Source organism: Zootoca vivipara, chromosome 2 (genome assembly GCF_965207765.1).
Source record: "Zootoca vivipara chromosome 2, rZooViv2.hap1.1, whole genome shotgun sequence".
Taxonomy (NCBI): Eukaryota; Metazoa; Chordata; class Lepidosauria; order Squamata; family Lacertidae; genus Zootoca; species Zootoca vivipara.
The window spans coordinates 1,467,834-1,494,453 of NC_142584.1; the positions used below are offsets into that span (position 1 = coordinate 1,467,834).

The 26,620-nt window shown below is 43.3% G+C and overlaps 1 protein-coding gene across 6 annotated transcripts in view; it reads left to right on the forward strand.

The window, feature by feature from the left end:
- LRP1 (LDL receptor related protein 1) overlaps positions 1-26,620 on the forward strand; it is a 329,900-nt gene that overhangs the window by 79,515 nt on the left and 223,765 nt on the right. For all 6 annotated transcript variants that reach the window (XM_060272175.2, XM_060272177.2, XM_060272178.2 and 3 more), the window contains 2 exons: positions 7,090-7,212; positions 24,350-24,487. In XM_060272175.2, coding sequence (XP_060128158.2) covers positions 7,090-7,212; positions 24,350-24,487 — 261 coding nt within the window. The remainder of the gene's footprint in view (positions 1-7,089; positions 7,213-24,349; positions 24,488-26,620) is intronic.

Here is a 26,620-nt window from a genome sequence, read left to right on the forward strand (position 1 = left end):
CCTTCCTACCTCTTTTCCTATCATGGGCTGCAGCTCCCATCATTTGTTATCACCAGGTTGGACATCACCTTCCTTGTGGGTGAAGACAGAGGCAAAGTAGGTGTTGAGTAGTTCCACCTTCTCTCTGTCACCCAATAGCATTGCTCTGTCTTCTCAGTGCAGAAGCCCTACAACTTGCTTGTTCTTTCTCTTACTTCAGACATAGCTGAAGAAGCCTTTATTATTATTTCTAACATCTCTTGCAAGCCTGAGCTCATTCTGAGCTTTAGCCAGCCTGACTTTCCCCCTGCAACTGTTGGCTACTCATGTCTACTCCTTTGTGATTTCCCCTTTCTTCCGTTTCTTATACATGCCTTTCTTAACTCTCAGCTCATCTGTAAGCTCCTTATGCAGCCACACCAGTTTCCTGAGATACCTCACCCTTTTCTTTCTTGTTGGCAATGTCTGCATTTGGGCCTTCAATATTTCTCCCTTTAGAATCTCTCATCCATCTTGGGACTCCCTTCTCTTTGAGTATTTCTGGCCACAGGATCACACCCAGTAGCTCCTTCAGCTTTTTAAAATTGGCCTTCTTAAAGTCCAGAGTGTGTTTCCGACTACACTCAACTTTCCCTTCCTCTGTATCATGAAACCCAGGAGGACATGATCATATTTCAGACCTCAGTAGAATTTAGCCAGGCTGAGCTTTAGAAGAAGAAGAAGAGTTTGGATTTGATATCCCGCTTTATCACTACCCAAAAGGAGTCTCAAAGCGGCTAACAATCTTCCTTTCCTTCCTCCCCCACAACAAAGACTCTGTGAGGTGAGTGAGGCTGAGAGACTTCAGAGAAGTGTGACTAGCCCAAGGTCACCCAGCAGCTGCATGTGGAGGAGCGGGGAAGCGAACCAGGTTCCCCAGATTACGAGTCTACTGCTCTTAAACACTACACCACACTGGCTCCCTTAGCCTGATCTTTAAGCATGCTTGCCTTTGCATAATCAGTGTGGAGAGGACATAGGAACTAATCTAACTCATCTTCTGAGAATTGGGGCCACCTTCTCAGCAACATGTGTTTTTGTGTTGTACAGTGGTACCTCGACTTAGAAACAACTTGACAACCAAATTTTTCTACTTACGAATGGGGGTAATGGCCTCGCACTTACCGGGGGGGGGAGAAATGTGGTGGTTTTAGATAGGGATTTTTCGACTTACGAATTTTTAGATAGGGTTGCTTCGACTTACGGATTTTTCCATTTTCAATGCATTCCTATGGTGTTTTTTGACTTACGAATTTTTCGATTTACGAAGGTGCCTTTGGAACGGATTAAATTCATAAGTCGAGGCACCACTGTACTGTGCAGACTTTTCTGTTTGGGAAGAAATGTTGCATCCTATGTCCTTTACAAGCTCACATGTAAAGAATGTGTATCTGTCATGAATGTGTATCTGTCACAATCTCAATTTTGGCACTCTTGCTACCATTTTCTCTGTCACATGAAAGAGGGCTCATGGTTTTGTGGCCTTGTTGGAGCTGGATGGCAATTGGCCAAGTCTTGCCTGGCGACCTGTGGGTCATTTTACTGCATTTTCTGTTTGTGAGTTTGATCTCCATTCAGAGTTCAGATGCCTCCCACTGAAATGGAGTGGGTGGGGAGGGAGGGAGGAGGTATACTTCAGTGATAGAGCACATCCTTGGCATGCAGGAGGCCCAGGTTCGATCCCTGTTCAATAAAAAGCGCCAGATAGCAAGGGGACCTGAAAGACCTTTGCCTGAGACCCTGCCAGTCAGAGTAGAGAAAACTAGGCTAGATGGCCATATACCTGGTGCAAAGGTAGCTTTCCATGTTCCAGTGTGAAGAGCAACCCCAGTAACTGCCACTTTCCAGAGGTGTGAGGCAGAGGGAGAGGGTGTGCTGCTGCTGCTACTGCTGCTGTTGCTGCTGGAGGCTGGTTCCCATGGTGCTGTTCAGCTAGGAGGTCATGCTCTGTCAATTTTGAGGCCTTGGAGGATATCGTTGCCATGAAAAGCTCTGTAAATCCAGGACGAGGCTTGGGTTTCTCCAAAAGCGCTTTGACAGGCTCGTCAGGATGAGATTAATTGGGGGGTGGAGGGACGAGGAGGAGAGGAGAAAGGCAGGCCAGGAATAGTGGGTTGCCTTTTGTGTCTGAGTGGCAGGTCCCAGGGGTCAGCCATAGGGATAGTTTAACGGGAATATCCAATTATAATAACAGATAAGCTTAGAGCTTTGGCAGCCTATAACTCTCTTGAGCTGATCTTCAGCTGCTGGGTACACTGTAGGCACTGATCCCCCCCTTCATTACAGACTCTTTAGGTTATCCACTTAAGAGTTGCCTGTGTCAGGATTTAATCTGCAGTCATTTTAGGCCTTACAGTCCAGCTTACAGCCTGGTGAAGCTGAAGTACGGTACTTGAGAGCCACAGAACTCTTATGCATCCCAAATCCCAGGGACTTTGGAAATGAGATCTACTGTAATCAGTTGGGCATGGTTCTAGTTTGGATGAGTTAAGGTAGAAGCACTTGGTTTGTTTATTCCAGGTGGCTGGGTCTCCGTCTCCTAGATTTAGTTAGGGAGAGCCACCTGAAATAATCAGTGCCTTTGAGTTCCCCTCCAGCCAACAATTCTAGGTTAGATGCTTCAGGAGCATGTTGCCTGCAGAGCAAGAGACCTCCTTGCCCTATTCCAAATCCATTTGTTCCTTGGGTGCTGTGATACTTCTTGGATTGTGGTTTAATTGCTCTTCTGCAGCACAGCCCCTCAGTTGGTGCTAATAGCATTGACTTTTTGGCTTTCATTATTTTGCACATGTGTGATAGGACAAAGCTCCGAGGCATATAGAAGATGGGCAGCAATTAGCAGATGACAGCTGCATCAAGTAGAATGTCCTCCTTGAAGAATAGACTCTAGCAGCAGGATACGTGGTGTGAATTAATGCCCACCAAACAGTGTTACAAATGCCCTAAAACAAGTTGTATGATTTCTGCAGTAGCATATCTTCTGCCTTCCCTGTACCCTTGCATCCCTTATCCCAATTTAATCCTTGTAAATAAGAAGGAAGATCCACTTTGCCCTGGCAGGAGGCAGTCATGGTATAATTTGTCCTTTGAATATAATAGTGTCTAGTATTATGTTAGACATTCAGAGCACAGATGGTGGGGATGAACAACAGAGGAAGTTGTAAGGCTCTAGTCATAAGTCTCTGCATTTGTTGGACCACGCCAAGGTCCATCTAGCCCAACATTCTGTCCCCAACAGTGAGTAGCCAAAGGCTTCTTTAGACTCTCAACCTCTGCTGTTGTTTGCCCTCAGCATGTGCTACATTGGAAGTACTGTATGCTGTTTGCTAGCTTCTGTTTATTTACTACATATATCATGCCTTTCCTTTGAGGAGCTCAAGGCAGTGTGCATGTTCCTTCCACCTTCCATTTTATCTTCACAACAACCCTGTGATGTAGGTTGGGCCAAGAGAGAGTGAGTAACTGGTCTGAGGTTTAGCAGTAGAGATCTGAACCCAGGGTTCTCTGGTCTGCTACTCTTAAATGCTGCTGTTCTGTGTAGCTGCTGTGACAAATAGCCACAGATCCAACTGTCTGGGTCAAGGTTTCTGCCCTTGTGCTTTTGCTAAAGCAGGTTTAGTATACTTGAAAAGTGACACCTGTCTCCTTGGGATGTGGTATCACTTTTATGGTATGCTAAACCCACTTTTTAGAGAATCCATGCCTGGTTGGCATCAGAGTTGGCATGATGCACCAGTCTTTACATTTTGGCAAATATGTTCAACTTGTCCTTTTATTTTTATACTGCTGAGTCAGGTGAATTCGGAGAAGGCACTAATTCCCAGTCATCAAATTGGGACAAGAAAATAGGCACAAACAAAATTTTAAACCAGGCAGCTACAGCCCTTGCACTGGGCAGGAAGCTAGTTTATTTAGGCTGAGAGAGAGTCATTGGCTCAAGATCAGCCAGGGAACTTCATGGTTAAGTGGGGGATTTGAGTCTGGGTCTCCCTAGATATGTCTGGCACTTTTAAATACTACACCCCACTTTTTTCTCTTCCTCTGGTGTGTGGATGTTGTAGGGCCTGACTGCTCCCATCTTATTTTGTTTCGCCCTTTCTTTCATTTCTTGGGGAAAGTCCTGCACTGTGCTTTGAAGTCCCATTGGTCACCAGCGTTTCAGGAGCCTGGTGCTTGAGCCTGCCCAACCAAGTTGATGTTTTGGCCCAGCCTACTTGCCTTTTTACTGACCCACACATAACAGTGTGATTGGCAGGTGGGTGTGGCTTGACCAAAATAGCCCTGCTGGGCCTTATTTGGACCATGGACTGGAGGTTCCTCACCCCTGTTCTACATTATGTACCATGGTGTGTTGTATGTATCTAACCAGGATTGGGTGGGAAGGAGAGTTTAACCCTCCTGCACTGAGTGGTCTCAACAATAAAATCTGGCCCACTTCCTATTTAAATTGGGAGGAAGGCTCCCAGTTGTGTCCATTGAAGCTTCCCTCCTGGTATAAGTAGCAGCTGGGGGGAGATTTTAATTTGGACTTTGGTAGGAGAAGGGTTAAAACTCCTAATCCTAATCACCTCCTCAATTGAAATGGACACCACTAGACACTCTTTCTTCTAAGGCTCCTAGTCCCACTTAGTGCTGGTGGCAGATCTCCTTTCCAGTCGCGTTGGGAGAATGAAGAGATATGTGCCCTTCCTGCTTTTTTGCTTTCACCATGGGAATCCAGCTATCTCCATCCCTGTAGCTAGTTAAGGAAAATATGTACAGCTGCCTGCTACATATTTAAGTGCACATCTTGTTCACCCCTCATTCAGTCGTCTTCTGGCCATAATGGCAGCTGAATCATGGAGAACATTCTTTGAGTTTTAACGTCACAGACCTCACAGAGCTTAATGTGGTGTTTTGTCAGCATTCAGTAGTCCAGATTGGAGGGGGAAGAATTCTGTGGAAACATTATTTTCATTGCTTCCCCACTGTTTACCTCTTCCCTTGAAAACAGTGTATATGTTTTTCAACTCCAAAGACCACCATATCAACAACGCACCACAGAAGTGTACCTGTTTTCCAAATGTGGAGGCTTGGAAGGGATAAGCAGCCTTCTGAAAGCCACCCTTTAGTCAAACATATGCCGTGTTTGCACAGAGGAACTGTTCCATGTAGAAATAATGACATCAGATGTTCCCATTGCAGTTACCACTTCAGAAGAGGCTATTCCGTGTGCCTCATCCCATGGAGAAGTCACCACTTGGAGAGTATAATCGAACAAAACTAAGGGCCCAGATCACGTTAACATCAGGAGGGAAACTGATTAGCCCCCTGTATGCTCAGACAGCAACGGCAGAGACTGCAGCCTTGACCTGGGAGAATGAGTCGGTGGGTTAACCTGTTTAGTGCCCACACTCATATTGCCAGCATTGGGAATCCCAGCACTGCAAGCCTTCCTGTCCCAGTGACAGATACCCCAGAGCCACGGATGCGGAACCTGTGGCCGCCCACAGGTTGCTGGATGGCAACTCCTATCATCCTCAGCTAGTACACCAAATGGTCAGGGGTGATGGGAGTTATAAACCAGTGACATCTGGGAAGCACCGGATTAGCCATTTTTGATTCAGGACACAGTGGTGTGGATCTGTTCTGGATCTTTGTTTATTGCTATAGAAATAACGTTACTCTATTATTTGTTGATGGGAGGAGGGAAAAGTTTAATAATACCTAATATATTTTCAAGGCTGCTATAGAGCACGTTTCAAGTTCCAGTGTGCTTCCTTTCCATTTTCTCTGTAAGGGCTCTTCCACACTTCTGCTTCTCCTCTTTCTAGGCACAGGTCTGAGCGGTTTTGGCTTTGCCCAATAAAACCGGCTGTTTAGTGCAAAATTGGAGTGAAGTCAGTCTAGAAAAAAATCAATTGTTTGCTCTGATTCAGCTGCGACCAGCGGATTTCCCCAAGGGAAAGTGGCAGGGCAAGCAGAAGAGTGGATGAGTCCTAAGTCTCACCGCAGTTCTGTAAGGCAGGCTCATATTACTGCCAGGTGTCAGGGGCAGGCCTGATTCTGAATGAATAGTGATTTGCATAGTGGTTGTGGTATTTTAATCATTGTGACCCACTGTGGTACCTTGGGGAGAAGGGCTCAGTAAAAAATAAAATAAAAAATCAGAATATAATTATTAAAAATAATAGCCATCCATTGAGTGTGTGATTAAGTTATGAACTGCGGATTTCCTGGCTCATAGTTTACATTCATAGACATATAATTTACACGAGGATGCTTCCAATTTCTGTGTGTTTGTGGTCAGGCTGATATTTAAAGTGAATTCAGAGTTACATGGTCATTAAATGGTGGACAAAAGCCCATTGTCAACTGAAAGGCAGAATGGGTAGGTTAGAACAGGGATGGGCAACCAGCTAGATATTGTTAGACTACAATTCTCATGCTGGCTGGGACTGATAGGAGTTGGAGTCCAACACTGTATGAAAGGGGCACAGGATACCCATCCCAGCACCAGAGAACCATAATGCTGGTTTACCTGTCCTCCATTGTCAACTGTGGGGTTGAGGTCAGGGTTCAATCCAAAGTTTGAGTTTGAAATTCTCATGCATTGACTTGACAGATTTTATATCTTGGTGACTTCTGGGGAGCGGGGTCACACTAGATGCTCTCTGTGGTTTGTTTCTGTAGTCCAGTTAACCAGTATTCATATTTACCAACCAATGTACACACAATACATAGTCTGGCTTTAAACCTTTCACTTTGTTTTCCCCCCTGTATTTTATTTTTATTTAGCATGTAAATAAAAGAAAATGGATTGGGCTTCTAAGACATGAATGATTATTCAGAGTAAATGGTATTTTACAATTTGATTCACACCCTGACTCTTGGCTCCTGCTTTGCTCTAATTAATACCGCACATTTTAATCTGACACTTTCCTGAAGTGTTGTGAATATGGATGAGCCTAGTACCACGGTCAGAGTCAGCTTGCTTTTTAAGTGGCTAGCTTTGAAATTATTCTTAATGACATGTCTTGAAGAACTAACCTCCTCCTCCCTTTCTTTTTCCATTTGTTTCCCTCTATATAGCACCGAAGACATGTAGCCCCACAAAGTTTGCATGTAAAGATCAGATCACTTGCATATCCATGGGCTGGAGATGTGATGGAGAGAAGGATTGTCCAGATGGTTCTGATGAATCGCCAGATATATGTATGTATATTTCCTTAATTTTTCTCTTGTAATTGTTTATATCTTGTATTGGTGATAAAAGGCCACTTTCCCCATTTCATTTTCTCCCTGCATGCCATGACTCATCACATCCTTCTTACAGCCTTTTAAATGTAAACACTAGCCTCTAAAGATGGAGGCAACAATATCATCCAGTTTTGGAATAGATAGACCAGGGGTGGCCAACTCCCCAAACTGGGATCTACTTACAGAGTTAAAAACTGGCAATGATCTACCCCCTATTTTGGGGTTCAGGTAAAAGTTGTTGAACTTTTTTTAGGAAGGAGGAAGACCGATTTTTTTTGGGGGGGGGGTTCAGGTCAAAGTTGAGTTTTTTCAGGGAGGAGGTAAAATGTTGAGCTTTTTAAAGAAGAGCCACAGTTGTTCAGCTTCTTTGGGGTGAGCCAATGATCTACCAGTGATCTACTGCAGACGTCCAGTGATCTACCAGTAGATCACGATCTACCAGTAGATCACGATCTACCTGTTGGTGATTGAGCGCGCCCCTCGCCTCCTCCACCCGAGCAGGAAGAAGCAGAGCGCGCTACGGAGCGGGTTGCCGGGCAAACTGCAAGCAAGCTGCAGAGAGGCTTGCTCACGGTTTGTTGTCGCCGCCACCACCCGGCAACCCGCTCTGTAGCACGCTCTGCTTCTTCCTGCTCGGGTGGAGGAGGCGAGGGAGGGGCCGGGGGCACTGCCCCCCCAAGAGTGGTGGAGCTAGGGGCGGCCCGCCCCCTTCGCCCCTCCCTTGCTACACGCCTGCATGAATGTTCACACAAACAAGTTTAGTTTTTAAACCCTATATGAATAAATAATCACTGCTGAAACCTGCTTTGTTTATGCAAAACTAACCCTAAACCACTCTTCCTAGAAAAACCATTTGCCATGCAAGCCTTCCCGTATCTTCGGAAGGTACAGCAGGAAATTCTGAGAGTTATTTGGGCAGCAGCAATGCACACCAGCAGGACCAATGTGGAAATTGGACTGTTTTTCTTCTAAGCAAGCATTTTGTTCCCTTTTAAAAATTAAAATGGAGGGGTGTTGCACAGTATTTCAACAAAATCACATTTGGTTAATGTTATCATTAATCAGATATGACAGAAAAGGTTTGTTACAAAGCCGATTAGATTGCATCAGATAATGTACTTTCTGTTGCTAATGAATTAAAGTGAAGGCAAAGCTGACTGTTGAAATGGATGGCAGTTATGATTAGTCACCAATTCCACACCTACACTTACCCAGTTTTCAGAAAGCCTAGATAGTTCGCAGTAGTCATTTTGCTTTTAGAGCCCTTTAGGTTGATTTCTCTATTGTCTGTCATCTTTTATCACAGTATTTTTTTGATTTTATCTGGAAAATGACAGAAATGTTTTTTGTGCTGAGGTCCTTGTAACCCCCCCACCCTAAGTTGCAGCCCCCCACTCATTTACTCCTGAAGGGTACTAGTGCATTCAGTAGGGTAGCCCCAAGATCAGAAAGAAGGCTATAAATTGTTGGCATGGTTACTTGACACTGAGAGATATGAAGTGTAATAGAAACAGTAAAAAAGAAGAAGATTCAAGTTGATACTAGAGCACTGAAATTCAGGATCTGTCTGCTATTGTAGTGGCTGGGAAGGAGTTTTCCCCAGGCCAGATTGACTAGTGAGTCTGCAGTGGGGGTAGCCTTCCCTTCAAGAGGGTGACTTCATTTGTTGTGTGGGACTGGGGATGTGCACAAATTAATAGCTTTTAAGAAACTTGAAGGCAATATGGTAGACATGTCATGGCATAAACATTCCATTTTGTGGAGTCACAGCACTGTCTCTCTCTATTTTTTTAATGGGGTGCTGGAAAAGCTGGAAGAAACTCAAAGAAGGAGGGCTAGACTGTTGGAATGGTTTCACACACAGTTTGCTTCTACTGTTAAGAGTAGTCACATGAGTTTTCTGGAAAATTCTGAATTGAAAAAATTTCCTGTGCAAATTGGTAATCTGCATAGGGTGAGATGCCTCAGAAAGTTTTCAGTTTGCATTGAAGAATGATCTGATTTAGAATATTTACTGTACATACATTTAGTAAACAACCCTAAAAACATGAAATCGCCAATATTTTTCTTGCAATCAGAAGACTTTCATTGTTACTAATGAACTTATAAAAGGGAAATTTGCTCACATATGCCTTTTTAAAAAAGAAAAAAGAAAAAGGTGAGGGAGTGCAAAGCAGGAGTGAAATTGACTAACTCCGAACCAGTCTTGTCAAGTTTCTCCACACTTTGACATTAACTATTGAAAGCAATTGGAATTAGGACACTTGAGTTAAAACAGATTTTTCCCATGTGGGGAACCACCCCAACTCCATTATGTTGTACATTTATCAAGCTACCAAAGCTAATTGGGAGTAATGTGAACACAGAATGTGTTCCCATTACTGCAGCATCTGCTTTTTGCTTCTGGTATGTTGTGTAAGCTGATTTGCAAAGGTAGCTGGTAGCTTTTGGGATTATCCAACCTTGTGACAGGGAAAGTAAGGGTTGCATTGATTCTTTCTGTGTATCTGGACCAACTTTGTGTTAACAAATTGCTTTGAATCTCAAAGTCCTATACTGTATTCAAATGGCATGTTCTGAAGCAGGGATTGGCCACCTTTCGGATTCTGAGGGAGTGCTGTGGGTGCCAATCACAAAATGACCGCCCTGGAGGGGCATGGCGCAACACAAAGTTAGAGAGTACAGTCGCTGCTGCCCCCGCCCCCAACAAGACAATCTCAAGCTTACTATGAGAAGTCAACTCTCTCCTGCTCAACCTGATTGCAGAGATGCAACTGTTAAAGGCACAATAATCCTGTTTCCTCCAATGTCAACCCTAAACCAAATATCAGAGTTATGGGTTTGAGCCCCGCATTGGGCAAAAGATTCCTGAATTGCAGGGAGTTGGACTAGATGACCCCTGTGGTCCCTTCCAACTCTACAGTTCTATTATCCTGTACCCACTTAACTGGGGTAAGCTCCCCTAACCACAATAGACTTGCTTCTGTGTAGACATGTATACCATTGTACTGCAAGTTAATTATATAGTGAATTCTTAATGGTTTCCTGGGTTTCCATATTAATTGTGTAGTGGAATTCACAGAAAATAATTTCTACAGAGTACCAGATCACAGCTGAACCCACCACAGGAAAGATCACAGCTTTGATCTCATTGGGTCACTCATTGGGTAAATACACTGGCAGCAGTTGGCAGACTGGTTCGTTTAACAGAAATCACTTAAATGAATCCTTCTACATTTTGTTTCCTAACTTTCTAAGCGGGCTAGATACTTTTAAAAATTAAAATGGAAGCTCAGAGCCTGGGCCCCCTGCCAGAGGGCACCATTGAAGGTCTCCATGGGTGCCATGTCGCCTGTGGGTGCTATGTTAGCCATTCCTACTCTGAAGGATTCATTGCTGATGTAGATCTTGGTAGGGTTGCCATATCTTGAAGAGCATAAAGGAGGACAACCCGAGCCACCTGCGCCCAAGCCCGAGCCAAAAGAAAAAACAAGCAAACAAATAAATCCTCCCAAATACCGAAAATTTCCTTTAAAATGTAAAAATGTTCCTGGATGGGCATGTTGGCTCCCTAAAAGAGGATGTGTCTGGGATTTCCCAAACATATGGCAACCCTAACCTTGGGCTTCCTGGTGCCTTCCGAGGTTTTGAGAACTCAATTTGCCAAATTTCACAGAAGTAATCTGAGCATGTTTGAAATAAACTGGCAGTGTTTAGGTCTCAAGAATGAGGGCTGTGCTACTACTGCAAGGGTTGTACATTAGCTGTCCTGCCTCACTCCCTTTTTGGGAAATGGGAGGGGACTAGTGTCACAAGGATAGTCTGGCGGTAGGAGGAGCTAATCCCACCTGAGGCAATTTACATGCTGTGCATGAAATTTTGGGGAATTCAGGCCCAGTTCCCAGTTCCCAGAATATGAGGATCTGTTAGTGAACTCCCTTGTTCACAGAGTGCCTATCTGTGAATGTTGAAGCATCATCTGTCAAATATCCAACTTCTTCCTGAATCATTAAATAAGTTTGTATGCTATGGCAGAAAGTATTTGTGCCCTAGATACAAATCCTACCTTGGCCATGCAAGTAGCTTTAACGTTGAAAACATGTATGATTTTCTTACAATAGAGCAAACTTTTTTCTTTTTCTTTTTGCAGGCTTAGTTAAGTAAGAATGTATTCAGTCTTTGTAATTCCAGGAACATTAAAATGAATTAAAACCACATTCCCTCTCCACATTCATTAAATTTTTTATTATTCCTATATAACCGCCTCTTCATTCTTCTTCTGTTTGGTAGCTGTGTGGTGAATTCACTAGAAGTTAATACTTTTTGAAGAGGCTTGCTGCAGTATCTGATCTTATTAATATTGGGCTGTACCCATCTAGGTTCTACTTAGAGTATACCCATTGAAATTAACAGATGTCAGTTGTATATTAATTTCAGTGGCTTTCCTTTGAGCATAACTAACTATGAAGACAACCCATTATCCCCATTGGGTTGAGATGCTTATAATTGTATCATTAGGAGATTTCAAAGCATGAGTTGAAATAAGGCCAGAAGATGGCAAGTAGTGATATTCATGCATAATATTACAATTCCTAGTTTTGCATTTCATAAATAATAAATAAAACTATATTAAGAGAGGTTTGCCTGGTCACTGTTAATAATGTCACTATTATGTTAGGCATTCTCCCACCATGTTTGTTGTGAGCTTTTCTTGACCAAACTAAGCCCCCCAGAGCAAAATATACACCAGGAGGCTTAGTTTGGTTAGAATCGAGCCTGCACTTCCAGAGTTAAAGCTAAATGCATTACTTCTAATAAATGAGCCACCATAGCCTGGAGAGATCTTTGTGAAAATTTGTGTCCTGGACTTTTTAGACTCACATACGGCGTTTCCGTGTGCTGCTCTGGTGCGCCAGAGGCAGCTTTGTCATGCTGGCCACATGACCCAGAAGCTGTCTGCAGACGAACGCCAGCTCCCTCGGCCCATAAAGCGAGATGAGCACCGCAACCCCAGAGTCGCCCGCGACTGGACCTACCGGTCAGGGGTTCCTTTACCCTTGTATTATCTGAAACCAAAGGGCACATTGGTTTGTGAGATATGAAAAATGTTGGCATTATTTTCAGCTCTCCTACCCCACTATATGTCTAAACCAGGCACCATGGTTTGTTTCACTCTCAACAAACCAGGATCTGTAGCCAAGGTATATTCTTGGCTAACTGATTTGGAGTTTGTTGGAGTGAATCAAATTATTATCCCTAGTTCTGATGTTTCTGTTTTAACTATCTGTGCTTTTATCTCCTGTTTTTATTTTGTGAACCACCCTGATACCTTTTGATGAAAGGTAGTATATAAATGTCATAAATAAAATACATAAATAAAATGATGGAATGCTGAGTTGGTTTGCTCTGAACGTTAGTTGGAGGAGAAAAATATCTCAGCCAGGTGTCGAAACAAAAAACAAAAAATCCTTCCAGTAGCACCTTAGAGACCAACTAAGTTTGTCATAGGGATGAGCTTTCGTGTGCATGCACACTTCTTCAGCTAGGTGTGTTCACAGTCAAGCGTTAAGTATGGTTTACCATCATGTGGGAAGTGAGCCAGTATCTCAAAAAGCCACCAATGCTGATAGTTTTGGATTTAAGCCAATTAATTTACTATACTGAGATCTATGGGTATACAGTGGTGTACAAATGTAAAAAAATTAATTAATAAATAATCTGTGGACAGCCTACCAGTAATCTTAGGCTGTTTTCCAATTAAGACTTTCTGGTGCAAACCAGGGGGTTTGCACTGTGAGTGCCCAGAATCGAATCCATTACGATTGCAGAGCCTTTGCTCTGGTTTCTGTGTGCAGATTTGTTCTAGAAGAATGAATGAGAAAAGCCTGATGGATTGGTCTCTGCAGTTGTTTCCTCATGTGCTAAGCCCCCTCACCCTTACCTCACCCCCTTTCTGAAGGAGCCAAGAGCAAACACCCTAGATGCTATTTACAAGTATAACGCAACAGCTGTGTGCAAGCCATCAAGGAGAAATCATCTAGGACTGAATATTGTGGCAGTATGTTTGATAAGGAGTCAGTCAGTTTCACTCATTCTTGTCTATTCTCCTATATCCTGGGTGGACATTTTCCCCAGCCCTGCTACTTGAAAACCTTAAAAGGAGATGCTAGGGATTGAAACTGGAAACTTCCATATGCAAAAATATACATCACTGAGCCATGATTCGCTCTACAAACATTCAACAAAGCTCTGTTTCTCCCCAAAGCCCATATGCTACCTTATCCAGCTCTCCCCAGATTTAGTTCCCCAGATTTATTTAACTCTTTAACGGTACTGCATGATTGCAACAAAACCCCTAAGCAAGTTACAATCAATTTTAAAATTATAAATAAAAACAGTTAAAAGCCATAACAGTGGTACCTCGGGTTACGAACACGATCCGTTCCCGGTCGCGGTTTGTAACCCGAAAAGGTCGCAAACCGAGCGCCATTTTTGCGCATGCGCAAAGCGCACCCCCCCACTTTTGCTCATGCGCGGAACACGCGCACGACGAAAACACTTCCGGGGGTGCGGAGTTCGTAACCCGAACTGTTCGTGACCTGAGCGGTTCGTAACCCGAGGTACGACTAATTATAAACATTGTTAAAAAGAAATTGAAATAAGTGATAAACTAAAAAGAGATGATAACACACCTGTGTCTGGGTAGGCTTTCCTGAGCAAAAATGTTGTAAGTGGGTGCTGAAAAGGATACAGTGAAAGTGCCTGCCTGATGCCAATAGGCAGGGAGTTCCAAAGTGTTGGAACAAGTATTGTGGGGCTTCTGTTCTGTGGAACGGACACTGTTACAAAGTGGTCAAGCAGGCACATACAGGGCAAGGTGATCCTCAAGTAAATTGGTCTCAAGCTGTTTAGGGCTTTATATACTAAAAGGGACATCTTGCATTTTGCCTGGCAGCAAATGGGTAACCAGTGCAGATCTTTGAACAGAGGTGTTATATATAGACAGAGTCTTGCTCTGCTCAGCATCTGTGCTGCAGCATTCTGCACTAACTGCAGTTGCTGGATCATTAATTGTTGCTGATATTTATTCATTGTAGGTGTTGGTGTGTGTGTGTGTTATTGCAGATGTTGGACTGCAACTCTCATTATTCCTATCTATTGGCCACACACCTGGGGATCACCATGGGGCTGGAACAACTCCCCTGTGAGGAATGTTCACAACATCTGGGGCTTTTTAGCTTGGGAGGAAGAGGAGAGACACGGTGGAAGTCCATAAAGTATGCATGCTGTGAGTCAGGGAGGAGGCTGTCTTGCATAATACTGGAACAAGTGTCATCTAATGACGCTGATTGTTCGATGAATGTCTTACTTCACACAGCACATAGTTACTTTATGAAGCGCCCCCCCCCCTTTACAGGATATAACGAGGGCTGCCAAATTGGGCAGCTTTTAAGAGAGAGCAGAGAAATTCATGTAGGATCAGGCTATCAGAGGTTATGATGACTATGCAATACCTCCAAGGTCAGAGTCAGCTGGGGAACAACAACAGGAGCAGTGACTGAGGTCATGGCCTGCTTATGGGCTTTCCATTGGTGCATCTGGTTGCCGACTGGGAGGAACAAAAGGATGTTGGACTAGGTGGGCCTCAGATCTAGCCAGGCTCTTATTATGTTCTTGGTTGTGCTTAGAGGCAAGTATCCCTGAATAAATGACTGCAAAGCCTTTTCTCGTAAATTGCTCTAGAGCAATTGATTTCAGATTACAATAAGAGAGGAGATTCTTCCGGGATGTTTGCCAGTTCTCTGTAAACAATATTTCAGAGTGGGTGATCATTGCAAGAGAAGGCAAGGCCCTAGTTATTTGTGGTTTTGTGGAATGATAGGCTTATTGTAGCAAGGGATTGGCAAATTGCGACTGATCTCCATTTCCCTCTAAAATTTGGAATGGGAGCTAGTGTGGATATGGCACTTTCAGAGGTTTTCCTGCTTTGGAATATAACATCTGCTTCTGTGATTTGGTGGGGAGGGGTGCCTTTTGGAATTTCTAATAATAAAAGTAGCAGTGTAATCTTTGGTGAGTTCCCACTTGAAGTATTACACGTGAAGTGCTTTGAAATATTGGCTAAGATTCTGCATTTGATAAATGAGGAATACATCAGCTGCTGGTAAAAAAAACCATGGCGCGTAAGGCCTCTTTGATAGGTCTTTCATCATCTTTTCTTCCCCATCTGGAGTATGATATTGAAGCAGAGGTTATGGGATATTGCCTTTAGAGTTTTAGGATCTCGCTCACATGTAACCTGTGGTCCACCTGTGCCATGAATCCAATAGCAGCAGGGTTTTTTGTTATCTCCCTACTTTAAGAATTTGACTGTATTTACCAAGATTCTTGGAGGGAAGCCATGACTGTTAAAGTGTTACACAAATGCTTTAAGTGGTATGCTTTCGAACTGCTAGGTTGGCAGGAGCTGGGACTGAGCAATGGGAGCTCACCCCATTGCAGGGATTCGAACCGTCGACCTTCTGATCGGGAAGCCCAAGAGGCTCTGCGTCCCTAGACAAGTTAGACAGCATCTAATCAATCCAAAACAACCTGGAATTGCTGACTCTTTTCATGTCAGGGGCAGATAAGATTGATACTATTAAACTGGCTGTAACAAAATTCCTCTTGGAGGCAGTAAAAATCAGAAATCAGTATGTACAGGCTAAAGATCCTCTGTTGGCTAGCAAGGTCAATTTTACATCCTAACAACTGTTGATATACTGTATACTATTGTTATACTGTGTATTTTGGGTCTATAGACTACAATAAAGCTTTGTGTGTGTATTACATCACTCTCGTGAGTAGACCACTCAGGTAAGCTACTACTAGGGTGAGATAGCAGCATTAATATTCGCACCGTTTCACAAAATTAAAGCTTCTGCAAAACTGGAATTCTGCAGGAGTTTATGCCCTGTGAACATGCAAAGTGCTATACAGAACATGCAGGCTGTCTGGGTCAAGGAAGGGATTTTTCTTAAGTGCTCAGGGTATATTTACAACAACCCTTGATTCAGGCCAGTGGAGTCAATCCTCTTATTTCAGATGAAGGATTGAGATTAAGAGAACGGTAGCTTGCCCAAGGCTTCACATTGAGTTCATGGCAAAGATAGGATTTGAACCCAGTATTACCAACTTCCAGTTCATTCTCTTGGCCACTGTACATCTCTACCTCTAAGGTCAAAACTGCACCTTGATTACCATCACACCAGATCTTGATTCTTAACACATTGTATTTTAGTTACCATCATTTCTGCCATCACTGCTTTATAGATCTAGGGTGCTCTGCATTCAATTCCTGAAGCCCAGGCAGGTTATTGCATTTTCCAAAGTATTAATATGATTCTGAAAATATGTATTATTAAAACAGGTAACAGAGAAATTTGAAACTCCATCCCTGTCTTTATTTGGAATGATACACTTATAAATCCTTACTGCAAGCTTTTCAAGTTTATTGATAATCCTAATCCTTAAACATAAAAGCAGCCTAGCAAAATGGTATCTTCATTCCTTCCTAAGATGTCATTTTGCTATAGCAGGTTAGCTGGTTCCTTACACCTGTTTTTTCCTCTGAGAGCTTGAAGTAACCATTTTGTGAGTTTGCAAATTTATACGCAGCATGGACTTTTACTGTAGCTCAGCAGAGATTGATTACATGTGCAATGATTCCAGTGTAATAATCATCATAGAATTTCTTGTCTAGTGCACATTACCATATTAGACCCTATTGGACAAATTTGCCTAAGTTATTAGCTGTGGTTCCCTCATATGTTATTGGACTGCAGCTCTCAACATTGCTGACCGTTGGCCATGCTGGAGAGGGCTGATGGAGGCAGTTGAAGTCCAATGCCATTGCTCTGACTTAAGGTGCCTTTATAAGTAACAATAACCTGAAAGAACATAGTTGTCTTTAAAAATAACACCACCACCAACAATAATAAACAATAACAAAAATTGTCCTTAAAATAACAAGAATAATAACTGAATGCACATTCACCAGTCAGCATAGATTTTGGCCAAATTAATTTATTACATAAGAACCAAAGCAAAAAGACAAAGGCCAAAATAGTTTCCAAGTTAACTGGAACCCATTTTTTGAATACGGTGAATACAGTTCAATGCATTGTTTTGAACTTGAACATCAGGATAAAATATGTATGTTGCAGTAGTGCAATGATTTGTTATTTATGTTATAAAATATGATTTTAAAACAAAGATGCAAAGAATTAACAGGTGTAGGGAACAGGTGTAAGGTGTAGGGAGCTATTTCCTAGTTCTGCTGGATCTCTCAGTGGCCTTTGACACCATTGACCATAACATCCTTCTGGACCGTCTAGAGGGGCTGGAAGCTGGGGGCACTGTCATACAGTGATTCCGCTCCTTCCTCCTGGGCCATGTCCAGAAAGTGGTGTTGGGGGATGAGTGTTCAGACCCCTGGGCTCTCACTTGTGGGGTGCCTCAGGGTTCCGCTCTCTCCCCCATGCTTTTTAATATCTATAGATATCTTCATATCTATATGAAGCCGCTGGGAGAGATCATAGAATCATAGAATCATAGAGTTGGAAGAGACCACGAGGGCCATCCAGTCCAACCTCCTGCCAAGCAGGAAACACCCTAAAAGCATTCCTGACAGATGGTTGTCAAGCCTCCGCTTAAAGACCTCCAAAGAAGGAGACTCCACCACACTCCTTGGCAGCAAATTCCACTGCTGAACAGCTCTTACTGTCAGGAAGTTCTTCCTAATGTTTAGGTGGAATCTTCTTTCTTGTAGCTTGAATCGATTGCTCTGTGTCCGCATCTCTGGAGCAGCAGAAAACAACCTTTCACCCTCTTCTATATGACATCCTTTTATATATTTGAACATGGCTATCAAATCACCCCTTAACCTTCTATTTTAAATCTTAACTCAGTTAAAATTCTTTAGATAGCCACCCTGGCTTCTTTAGGCACCTTTCATGTTTCCGTCTCATTGGTATTGCCTGAAGTTGTGCTTTTAATACCTCCCTTTTAACAAACTCCCAACCATCATGAACTTCCTTCCCTTTTAGTATTTCTGTCCATGGGATTTCACCCAGTGTTTCCCTAAGTTTTCTGAAGTCAGCTTTCTTAAAGTCTATAATTTGAGTCTTAGTATGCTTGGTTGCTCCTTTCCGCTGTATAATAAACTCCAGAAGAGCATGGTCACTCCCACCTAATGATCCTGCCACTTCTACCGCACTAACCAGGTCATCACTATTGGTTAGGATCAGATCTAAAATGGCTGATCCTCTTGTTGTTCCCACTTTCTGGACAATGTTGTTTCCCACTTTCTGGACAATGAAGTTGTCTGCAAGGCCAGTGAGGAATCTGTTCAACCTTATGCTCTTGGCTGAGTTTGACATCCAACAAATATCAGGATAGTTGAAATCCCCCATTACTACTATTTCACTTCCTTTTGAATGCTTGGTCATCTGTTCCAGGAAGGCTTCATCTGTGTCCTCAGTTTGGCTTGGGGATCTATAGTAAACTCCCACAATGAGATCACTCTTATTTTTCTCTCCCTTTAATTTTGACCCAGATACTCTCAATATGGCTTTGAAGTTTTAAATCCTGGATCTCTTCACAGGTATACACATCCTTGACGTATAACGCCACTCCTCCTCCTTTCCTGTTTGGTCTATTTCGCAGAAATAGATTGTATCCCTTTATTACTACATTCCAATCATGAGACTCATCCCACCAGGTTTCAGTGATGCCTATTATGTCGTTTTTAGTTTGCTGTACCAAGAGCTCAAGTTCATCTTGTTTATTTCCCATGCTCTGTGCATTAGTATACAGACATTGAAGACCATTGATCATTCCCCCATGTCTCTTATTTAAGGATTTTTTCCTCCCACCACTAAGTCTGCATGCTGTTTGCTCCATTTGGTCCTTGACATTTGGATGATCATCTTCAGAACTTGATAGACTCCTACCTTCAGGACCACTGTCTCCCTCCCCCACATAAGTCAGTTTAAAGCCCTCTTGGTGAGGTTTTTGAGTTTCATGGCAAAAACATTCCTCCCAACTTTTGTGAGGTGCAGCCCATCACTTGCCAGAAGTCCATCTTCAAGAAACTGTAGACCGTGATCTTCCCAGTTGTTCACTTCCCCTATTTTTCCCTCTCTCCCTGGGCCACGTCGTTCAACTGGGAGGACAGATGAGATGACAATTTGTGCATTTCATTTCTTCAACTTCGGGAGCCTCATAATCACTTTTGATCTTCTGAAGGCTATGGCTTGCAGTGTCATTGGTTCCCACATGGCCGCCAGGACCACATAACACCGGTCCTGAGAGATCTACACTGGCTCCCAGTACGTTTCCGAGCACAATTCAAAGTGTTGGTACTGACCTTTAAAGCCCTAAACTGTATACCTCGGTCCTGTATACCTGAAGGAGAATCTCCTGTTAGAATATCAGGGTGTCAGGCCCTATATTCTTTCTCTTGCCACTGGCTTCGGTAAAGAAGACAGCAAACAATTGTAGCTGTTTAACTACATTTATTAGGGAGTGATGGTTAAGTGTGTACGCCATCACTCTCTCAGGCAGAAGTGAAAGTAAGGTAAAAGAACAAAGAACATCACATGACAGGAGTCGGGTTATATCTGGGCTCCTGCGTGGGGAAAAATACAGTCACATAAAGTAAACAATACAGTCACATGTTAGCATCTGTGCCATGTAGAGGATTTATGCTAACATCTCCATCCCCATCGTTCAGCCCAGACACTGAGATCCAACGCCGAGGGCCTTCTGGCGGTTCCCTCATTGCGAGAAGTGAGGTTACAGGGAACCAGACAGAGGGCCTTCTCAGTAGTGGCACCCGCCCTGTGGAACGCCCTCCCTGCAGATGTCAAGGCAATAAGCAACTATTTTACTTTTAAAAGACAACTGAAGGCTGTCTAGGGAACTTTTAGGGAAGTTTTTAATGTTTGATGCTGTATTGTTTTTAATATTCGGTTGGAAGCTGCCCAGAGTGGCTGGGGAAACCCAGCCAGATGGGCGGGGTACAAATAATAAATTACTACTACTACTACTACTACTACTACTACATGAAATGTGATTTAATTTGATAAATTGGTCTCTGAGTAAGTTGGTTTGTAGTGCTTTTCACCCACTTGCAAATACGGTTGGCACTTCCAAAACATCTGTCATATAGCTTCCTTTACTAGTTTTAAGCGTATGTAAGAGAGCCTTTGCAAAAAAGGCAGAAGAGTGAACTAAATTCCTCCTGTTACCACCAACATAACTGTTGTTTTCTCTTGTATTGGGACTTCTTGAGATTGGCTGAGGACTCCTGCAAAAGCAAGTCCTTGAACCCCAGATTTCATAGTGCTGTTTTCTCCCTTTGCCAGGAAGATAAGGAAGCCTTGAGGTTGGTGCCACAGTGGCTTGAGAAAGGGCCAGCTAACAGCCCCCAGAGACAGAGACCTTCTGCAATCCCGTGCTTGTGCTGACAGGCGAGATTTGGCTCAGACAGTATTTGGAGATAAAGGGAACAGGTGGTGGGGTTTGTGGGGTTACCACTGTTAATGCCCCTGTATGTTAGGGAAGTAATGCTGACAAATATTTGCATGCAAACACTAGGGAATCCCAATTGTACTCTGTGTTCCGGAGCCCATGGACTTCTGAAGGAAAAAAACATATTCAAATCAGGCCTTAATACTTAATTGAGTTGGGTCCTGCAGAGAGGTCTGGGACCTGATAGTCATGAAGCCACAGTTTTTCCTGTGGCATTTCTGGTCATGTCTAGACTGGTGTAAGATCCCATACAAGCATATCCACTGTTGAGATGGACAGAAAAGGATGGGGAAAACATGTAAGCAACCTTGGCATCTCCCACCAGTACTGGATATGTCCCCTGCCTGAATCTCTGGAGAGCTGCTGCCAGACAGTGTGGGCAATGCTGACCTAGATGAACCAATAGTCTGAGCCATAGCTGCCAAGTTTTCCCTTTTCTCGCGAGGAAGCCTATTCAGCATAAGGGAAAATCCCTTAAAAAAAGGGATAACTTGGCAGCTATGGTCTGAGCCTGGATAAAGCAGCTTTCTATGTTTTGGCAAGAGGGGCAATAGACTGGTGAGGGAACTTCTCTGTTTGGTCTAGCTGTTTGGTCTACAGGCTGCTGTAGGAAGATACGGAGGCTTGTTTGACTGTTCGTAAGCATGCATGGTAAGCGGCTCAGAACGGGTAGTGGATAAGGCCACAAGAGGCATTGGAGCCAACTCATTTGTTCTGAGCCACAGTTGCTTATGAGAAGGAGCCAGTGTGTTTTGCAAAAGAGAAGACCAGCATGCTGTTGCGGTTCTCTGGGCCTTCCCCAATTTGAGGTTATCTACACTGGAGGTTGCTGGAGCAGCCGAGTAGTTAGGCACCCTGTAGAGCTCCAGTCAGCAATTAATTTTAAACAGGGGTCATACATGGAATTGAAGTGTCAGCCACATGAGCTCTGTTCAATAAATTGTTCATTGGTTTAACTGAAACAAAGGCCCTTTGCCCCTTGAACTTCATAGCTGGTTAGAGTCTCCCAGCTCTTGGTCCAGACTTTCTTATCTTCTCAGTTGTGACCTTCCCAGTTTTATTTGCCTTTGGGTTCCAGCCAAATCAATTAAAGGGCATATATTTATGGGCAAAAGAACAGCTACTTTTAAAGTGGTTTTCTAAGGTTTAAAATTCCTATCTAATGCAGCCCTTTTTATCCAGGAGGATACTTTTATCTTCCTTAGGTGTCTCTGATAGGACAGTATCCAGCTGAGAGTAAAATTTTTCTTTAATGTCTTCATCGGCATCCAGTGTTGGTGCATAAGCGCTTATAATAGTAGCCTGTTGGTTTTTTGAGAGCTTTATTTGAAGGGTTGAGAGTCGCTCATTAATGCCGGTAGGGACTTCTGACAGGAGCTTCACTAGGTCGTTTTTGATAGCGAAGCCTACCCCATGTATTCAATGTTCTTGTTCAGATAGACCTTTCCAGAAGAATGTGTAGCCTCCTTTTTCTTCCTTCAGTTGTCCCTCGCCTGCTCTTTGAGTCTCTTGAAGCGCTGCAATATTGATGTTAAAACGTCGCAGCGCTTTTGCAATGATGGCAGTTCTGCGTTCAGGATGCTCGCTGTCTGTGTTATCTGACAAAGTCCGTATATTCCATGTTCCAAAGTTCAATTGTCTTTTACGACAGCTAGGTGGTGACCCCACTGGGTGCGGTGATCCAGTCAGGGGAAAAGGGAGGCAGACTATGTTTAGGGCACCTTTTCTAGCCCCTCCCCCTTTTCGGGGTGAGCAGAGTGGATCCTAAAAAGTGGACAATCCTTTGGAGTGTACCACAAGCTAGTCACAAAAAGTAAAATTAGCTGGTTTATTAGCTTCTTCAAGAAATAAAGTGGCTTGTAAAGATGCTTGCCCCAGTTGTGATTAAGTGGTTGATCAATGGGTCTTTTTCGTTGTGGTGGACCACTTTGACTGATAGGCTGGGTCACTCCATGACCCCCCTTCCATGGACTGTAAATGATCCTCCTTAATTAACCCTCTATTTGAAGCTGCTGTAGGGAACTGACTTTTTTTGGAAACAAGTCTTGAGGTTGGTACCCTGTTTCTCATATTTTAAGACATACCCATAAAATAAGCCATAGCAGGATTTTTAAGCATTCAAGGGATATAAGCCATACCCCGAAAATAAGACATAGTGATAGGCGCACCAGCAGTGCCGGCCGCGGGAGGAGGAGGAGGAGGAAAAAAATAAGACACCCCTTGAAAATAAGCCATAGTGTGTGTTTTTTGAGGAAAAAATAATTATAAGACGTGTCTTATAATATGAGAAACACGGTACTGCAGTGGTGGTGGGAAGCATGCAAGAGCCCTGGTGGATTATACCAAAGGCCCATCTAGTCCTGCAGAAGTTCTGTCTTCACAATGGCCAACCAGATGTGTAAGGGAAATGCACAAACAGGTATGAGTACATGTGAATTCAAATCCATTTTGTAGAGACTGAGATGAATAAAATGCACAATTTAACCATGACAATAGCAGAATCAGGAACAAAACATAGCTAGTTGATATTTGTCTAAGAACCTCACAGTGGGATTCTTGGCCTGAGCAAGTATTGGAATGTAGTTCTCTTGTAGCCCAACACTGTACCCACTGAGATTTTTGTGTGTGTTTTATTTTAAGAGCCATTGTGGTGTAGCATTGCACTAGAACAGGCACCCCCAAACTGCGGCCCTCCAGATGTTTTGGCCTACACTGATCCCTAGCTAACAGGACCAGTGGTTGGGGGAGATGGGAATTGTAGTCCAAAACATCTGGAGGGCCGAAGTTTGGGGATGCCTGCACTAGAATATGGGAGACCAGGGTTCCAATCCCCAGTTAACCATGAAGCTGCCTGGGTGACATTGAGGCAGTCACTGTGAGAATAAGATGATAAAATAATAGAACTGTAGTGTTGGAAGATACCCAGGTGGCGCTGTGGGTTAAACCACAGAGTCTAGGGCTTGCTGATCAGAAGGTCAGCGGTTCGAATCCCTGCAATGGGGTGAGCTCCCATTGCTCGGTCCCAGCTCCTGCCCACCTAGCAGTTCGAAAGCACATTAAAGTGCAAGTAGATAAATAGGGACCGCTCCGGCGGGAAGGTAAACAGTGTTTCCGTGCACTGCTCTGGTTCGCCAGAAGCAGCTTTGTCATGCTGGCCACATGACCTGGAAGCTGTCTACGGACAAACGCCGGCTCCCTCGGCCTATAGAGCGAGATGAGCACCGCAACCCCAAAGTCGGAAACGACTGGACCTGATGGTCAGGGGCCCCTTTACCTTTACCTAGTGTTGGAAGATACCCTGAGGGTCATCTATTCCAGCCTCCTGCAGTCCAGATGTGGAAAGGGAGAGCTAGGTATACAATCTTGAACTACTTGGAGGAAAACCATGCGTGCCTGAGTGAGCACCACCTTACACTTAAGAGGCTTTGTTTCTGGCTCCTCATATTCCTATTAATTTCTGGTCCTTGGTGATATGCTTATCTTCTCCTATAACGGTTACGATTTTTCCCATTTCCAGGTCCACAGAGCAAAGTGTCCCGATGCCATCCTAATGAACACGGCTGCCTGGGCACCGACCTTTGCATCCACATGTCCAAGCTATGCAATGGCAAACGCGACTGTGTGGATGGTTCAGATGAAGGGCCCCACTGCCAAGGTAAGCTGTTTCCCCGTCTCACCTGATACTGTGCAGAAGCTGTGTTCAGTGGAGGAGCCCTGGGTTGGGTTCCTGCTTGGGTTCCTTGATAGAAAAGAGGTTCGAGATGAATGCAGGCACCGCTGGGAGCAAAGGGTGTGTGTTGATTCTACTGACTGGAGTGCTGATTGCTGAACAGCTGAATTGCCATGTTATAGCAAAAGGACTGTTGCAATCTAGATTGTGTTAATAAGGGAATGATGCTAAGAGTTGTGGTTGTTAGCGGAATAGCAAGTAATTACAGAAGCATAATGAACTAGATATATTGACAGATGCACTCTAAGGAAAGGTGGGTATAGATTTTAATCAGAACACTAAACTTAATTTTTAGAATTAATGTTAGTGAAGCCATAACTCTACGAGTTGCAAAGCAATATAGTGTTAATTTATCATATTAGTGCCTTATATCTATCTTACATTTCCTTTATTTTAGCCATTATCAAATAGAAATGTGGTAAATGATTAACAGCCTACAGCAATTAGTTTTCAAGCTGCATACTGGAACCTCACATTATCTGGTTATTTCATTTTTTTAATTCACTGACCACTGCTTCTTCTGTGCAAAATAGCATTGTGAGGGAGCAATCTTTAGTGGATAAGCATCAGAACAGGCACCCTTGTCCTGTCTTCCATTGCACCCCCTTGCGAATTCCCCCTCCTCACTGCTTCAGAATTTCCGACTCTTGTTTGCAATGGAAATATGGGCCTGGAACCTTAGCTGAGAAGAAAGAGGCTGGGATGGAGATGGGATGGAGCAAAACTCTTGACCAAGAGAACAGTATCTCCTCTCCCTGCCTGCTGCTTTTCCACTTCAAATTGCATCTTTCTGACATCACTTTGAAAAGGAGAAACATCAACTGGGGTTTAAAATACTTGAGTTGGCCAAATAAATGACGGCTTGGATCCAATTTACAACTTCACTTCTTGACTTTGTGGTGACTGCATCTGTTTTTTGTGTGCAAAGGGACATACAATATCAGTTCATAGAATCTTAGGGTTTGAAGGAACTGTGAGGATCATCTAGTCCAACCCCCTGCAATGCAGGAATATGCAGCTGTCCCATACAGAGATTAAACCTGCAACCTAGTTGATCCATTAGTGTCTGCAAGAGCAACCTGGTGGTTCGGGAGATGAGATTTTCGGAAAGATGCATATGATAATTATTTGAATACTAGGAAATAAAGCTGATTCCAGATGGTCACTTCTAATTTCTTGATTACATCTTATTCTTTGCGCAATACTTCTAAAACTAATATAATTCTATACAGAATTTCATTTTTTAAAAAAGTAGAGCAGATTCCACCTAAACATTAGGAAGAACTTCCTGACAGTAAGAGCTGTTCGACAGTGGAATTTGCTGCCAAGGAGTGTGGTGGAGTCTCCTTCTTTGGAGGTCTTTAAGCAGAGGCTTGACAGCCATCTGTCAGGAGTGCTTTGATGGTGTTTCCTGCTTGGCAGGGGGTTGGACTGGATGGCCCTTGTGGTCTCTTCCAACTCTATGATTCTGTGAAGCTTTTCTTGGAAGTGTGTAGGCAGTGCCTGCTGAAATCTCAGAAGTTAGCATAACTTAACAAAATCAGAATAAATTATGCAAAATGTGACAAAGTTATTTATGCAGAACAAGATACATTATGCAAATTTAGGTTGCTAAATATATAGTTTCTTGTCATGGAATTTGAATTGCCAAGATGCACAAATAATAATATTATTAATAATAATAAGTGTGGAATACGTGCAGGCTTGCTGGAAACTACCTTGGAAAAATAAAAATCTTCATATGTTCTGATAAGAAATAGGGCCCTCTTTTAAAAGATGGGTCAGCTTCCTGAATTCACTTGTTATTTACAAATGAAGGAAGCTGTCCAGCTGGCAAATCTGAGTTTAATTTTTAATTTATATTCCTGCATATAAGACTACTTTTTAACCCAGGAAAATCTTCTCAAAAGTCGGGGGTCGTCTTATACACTGGGTCGTATTTCTTATATGGCGAGTATATCCCAAACACTATATTTTAACTGGAAAAGTTGGGGGTCGTCTTATACACCCAGTCGCCTTATAAGCCGGAATATACGATATGTAGTATCTCTTCCACTA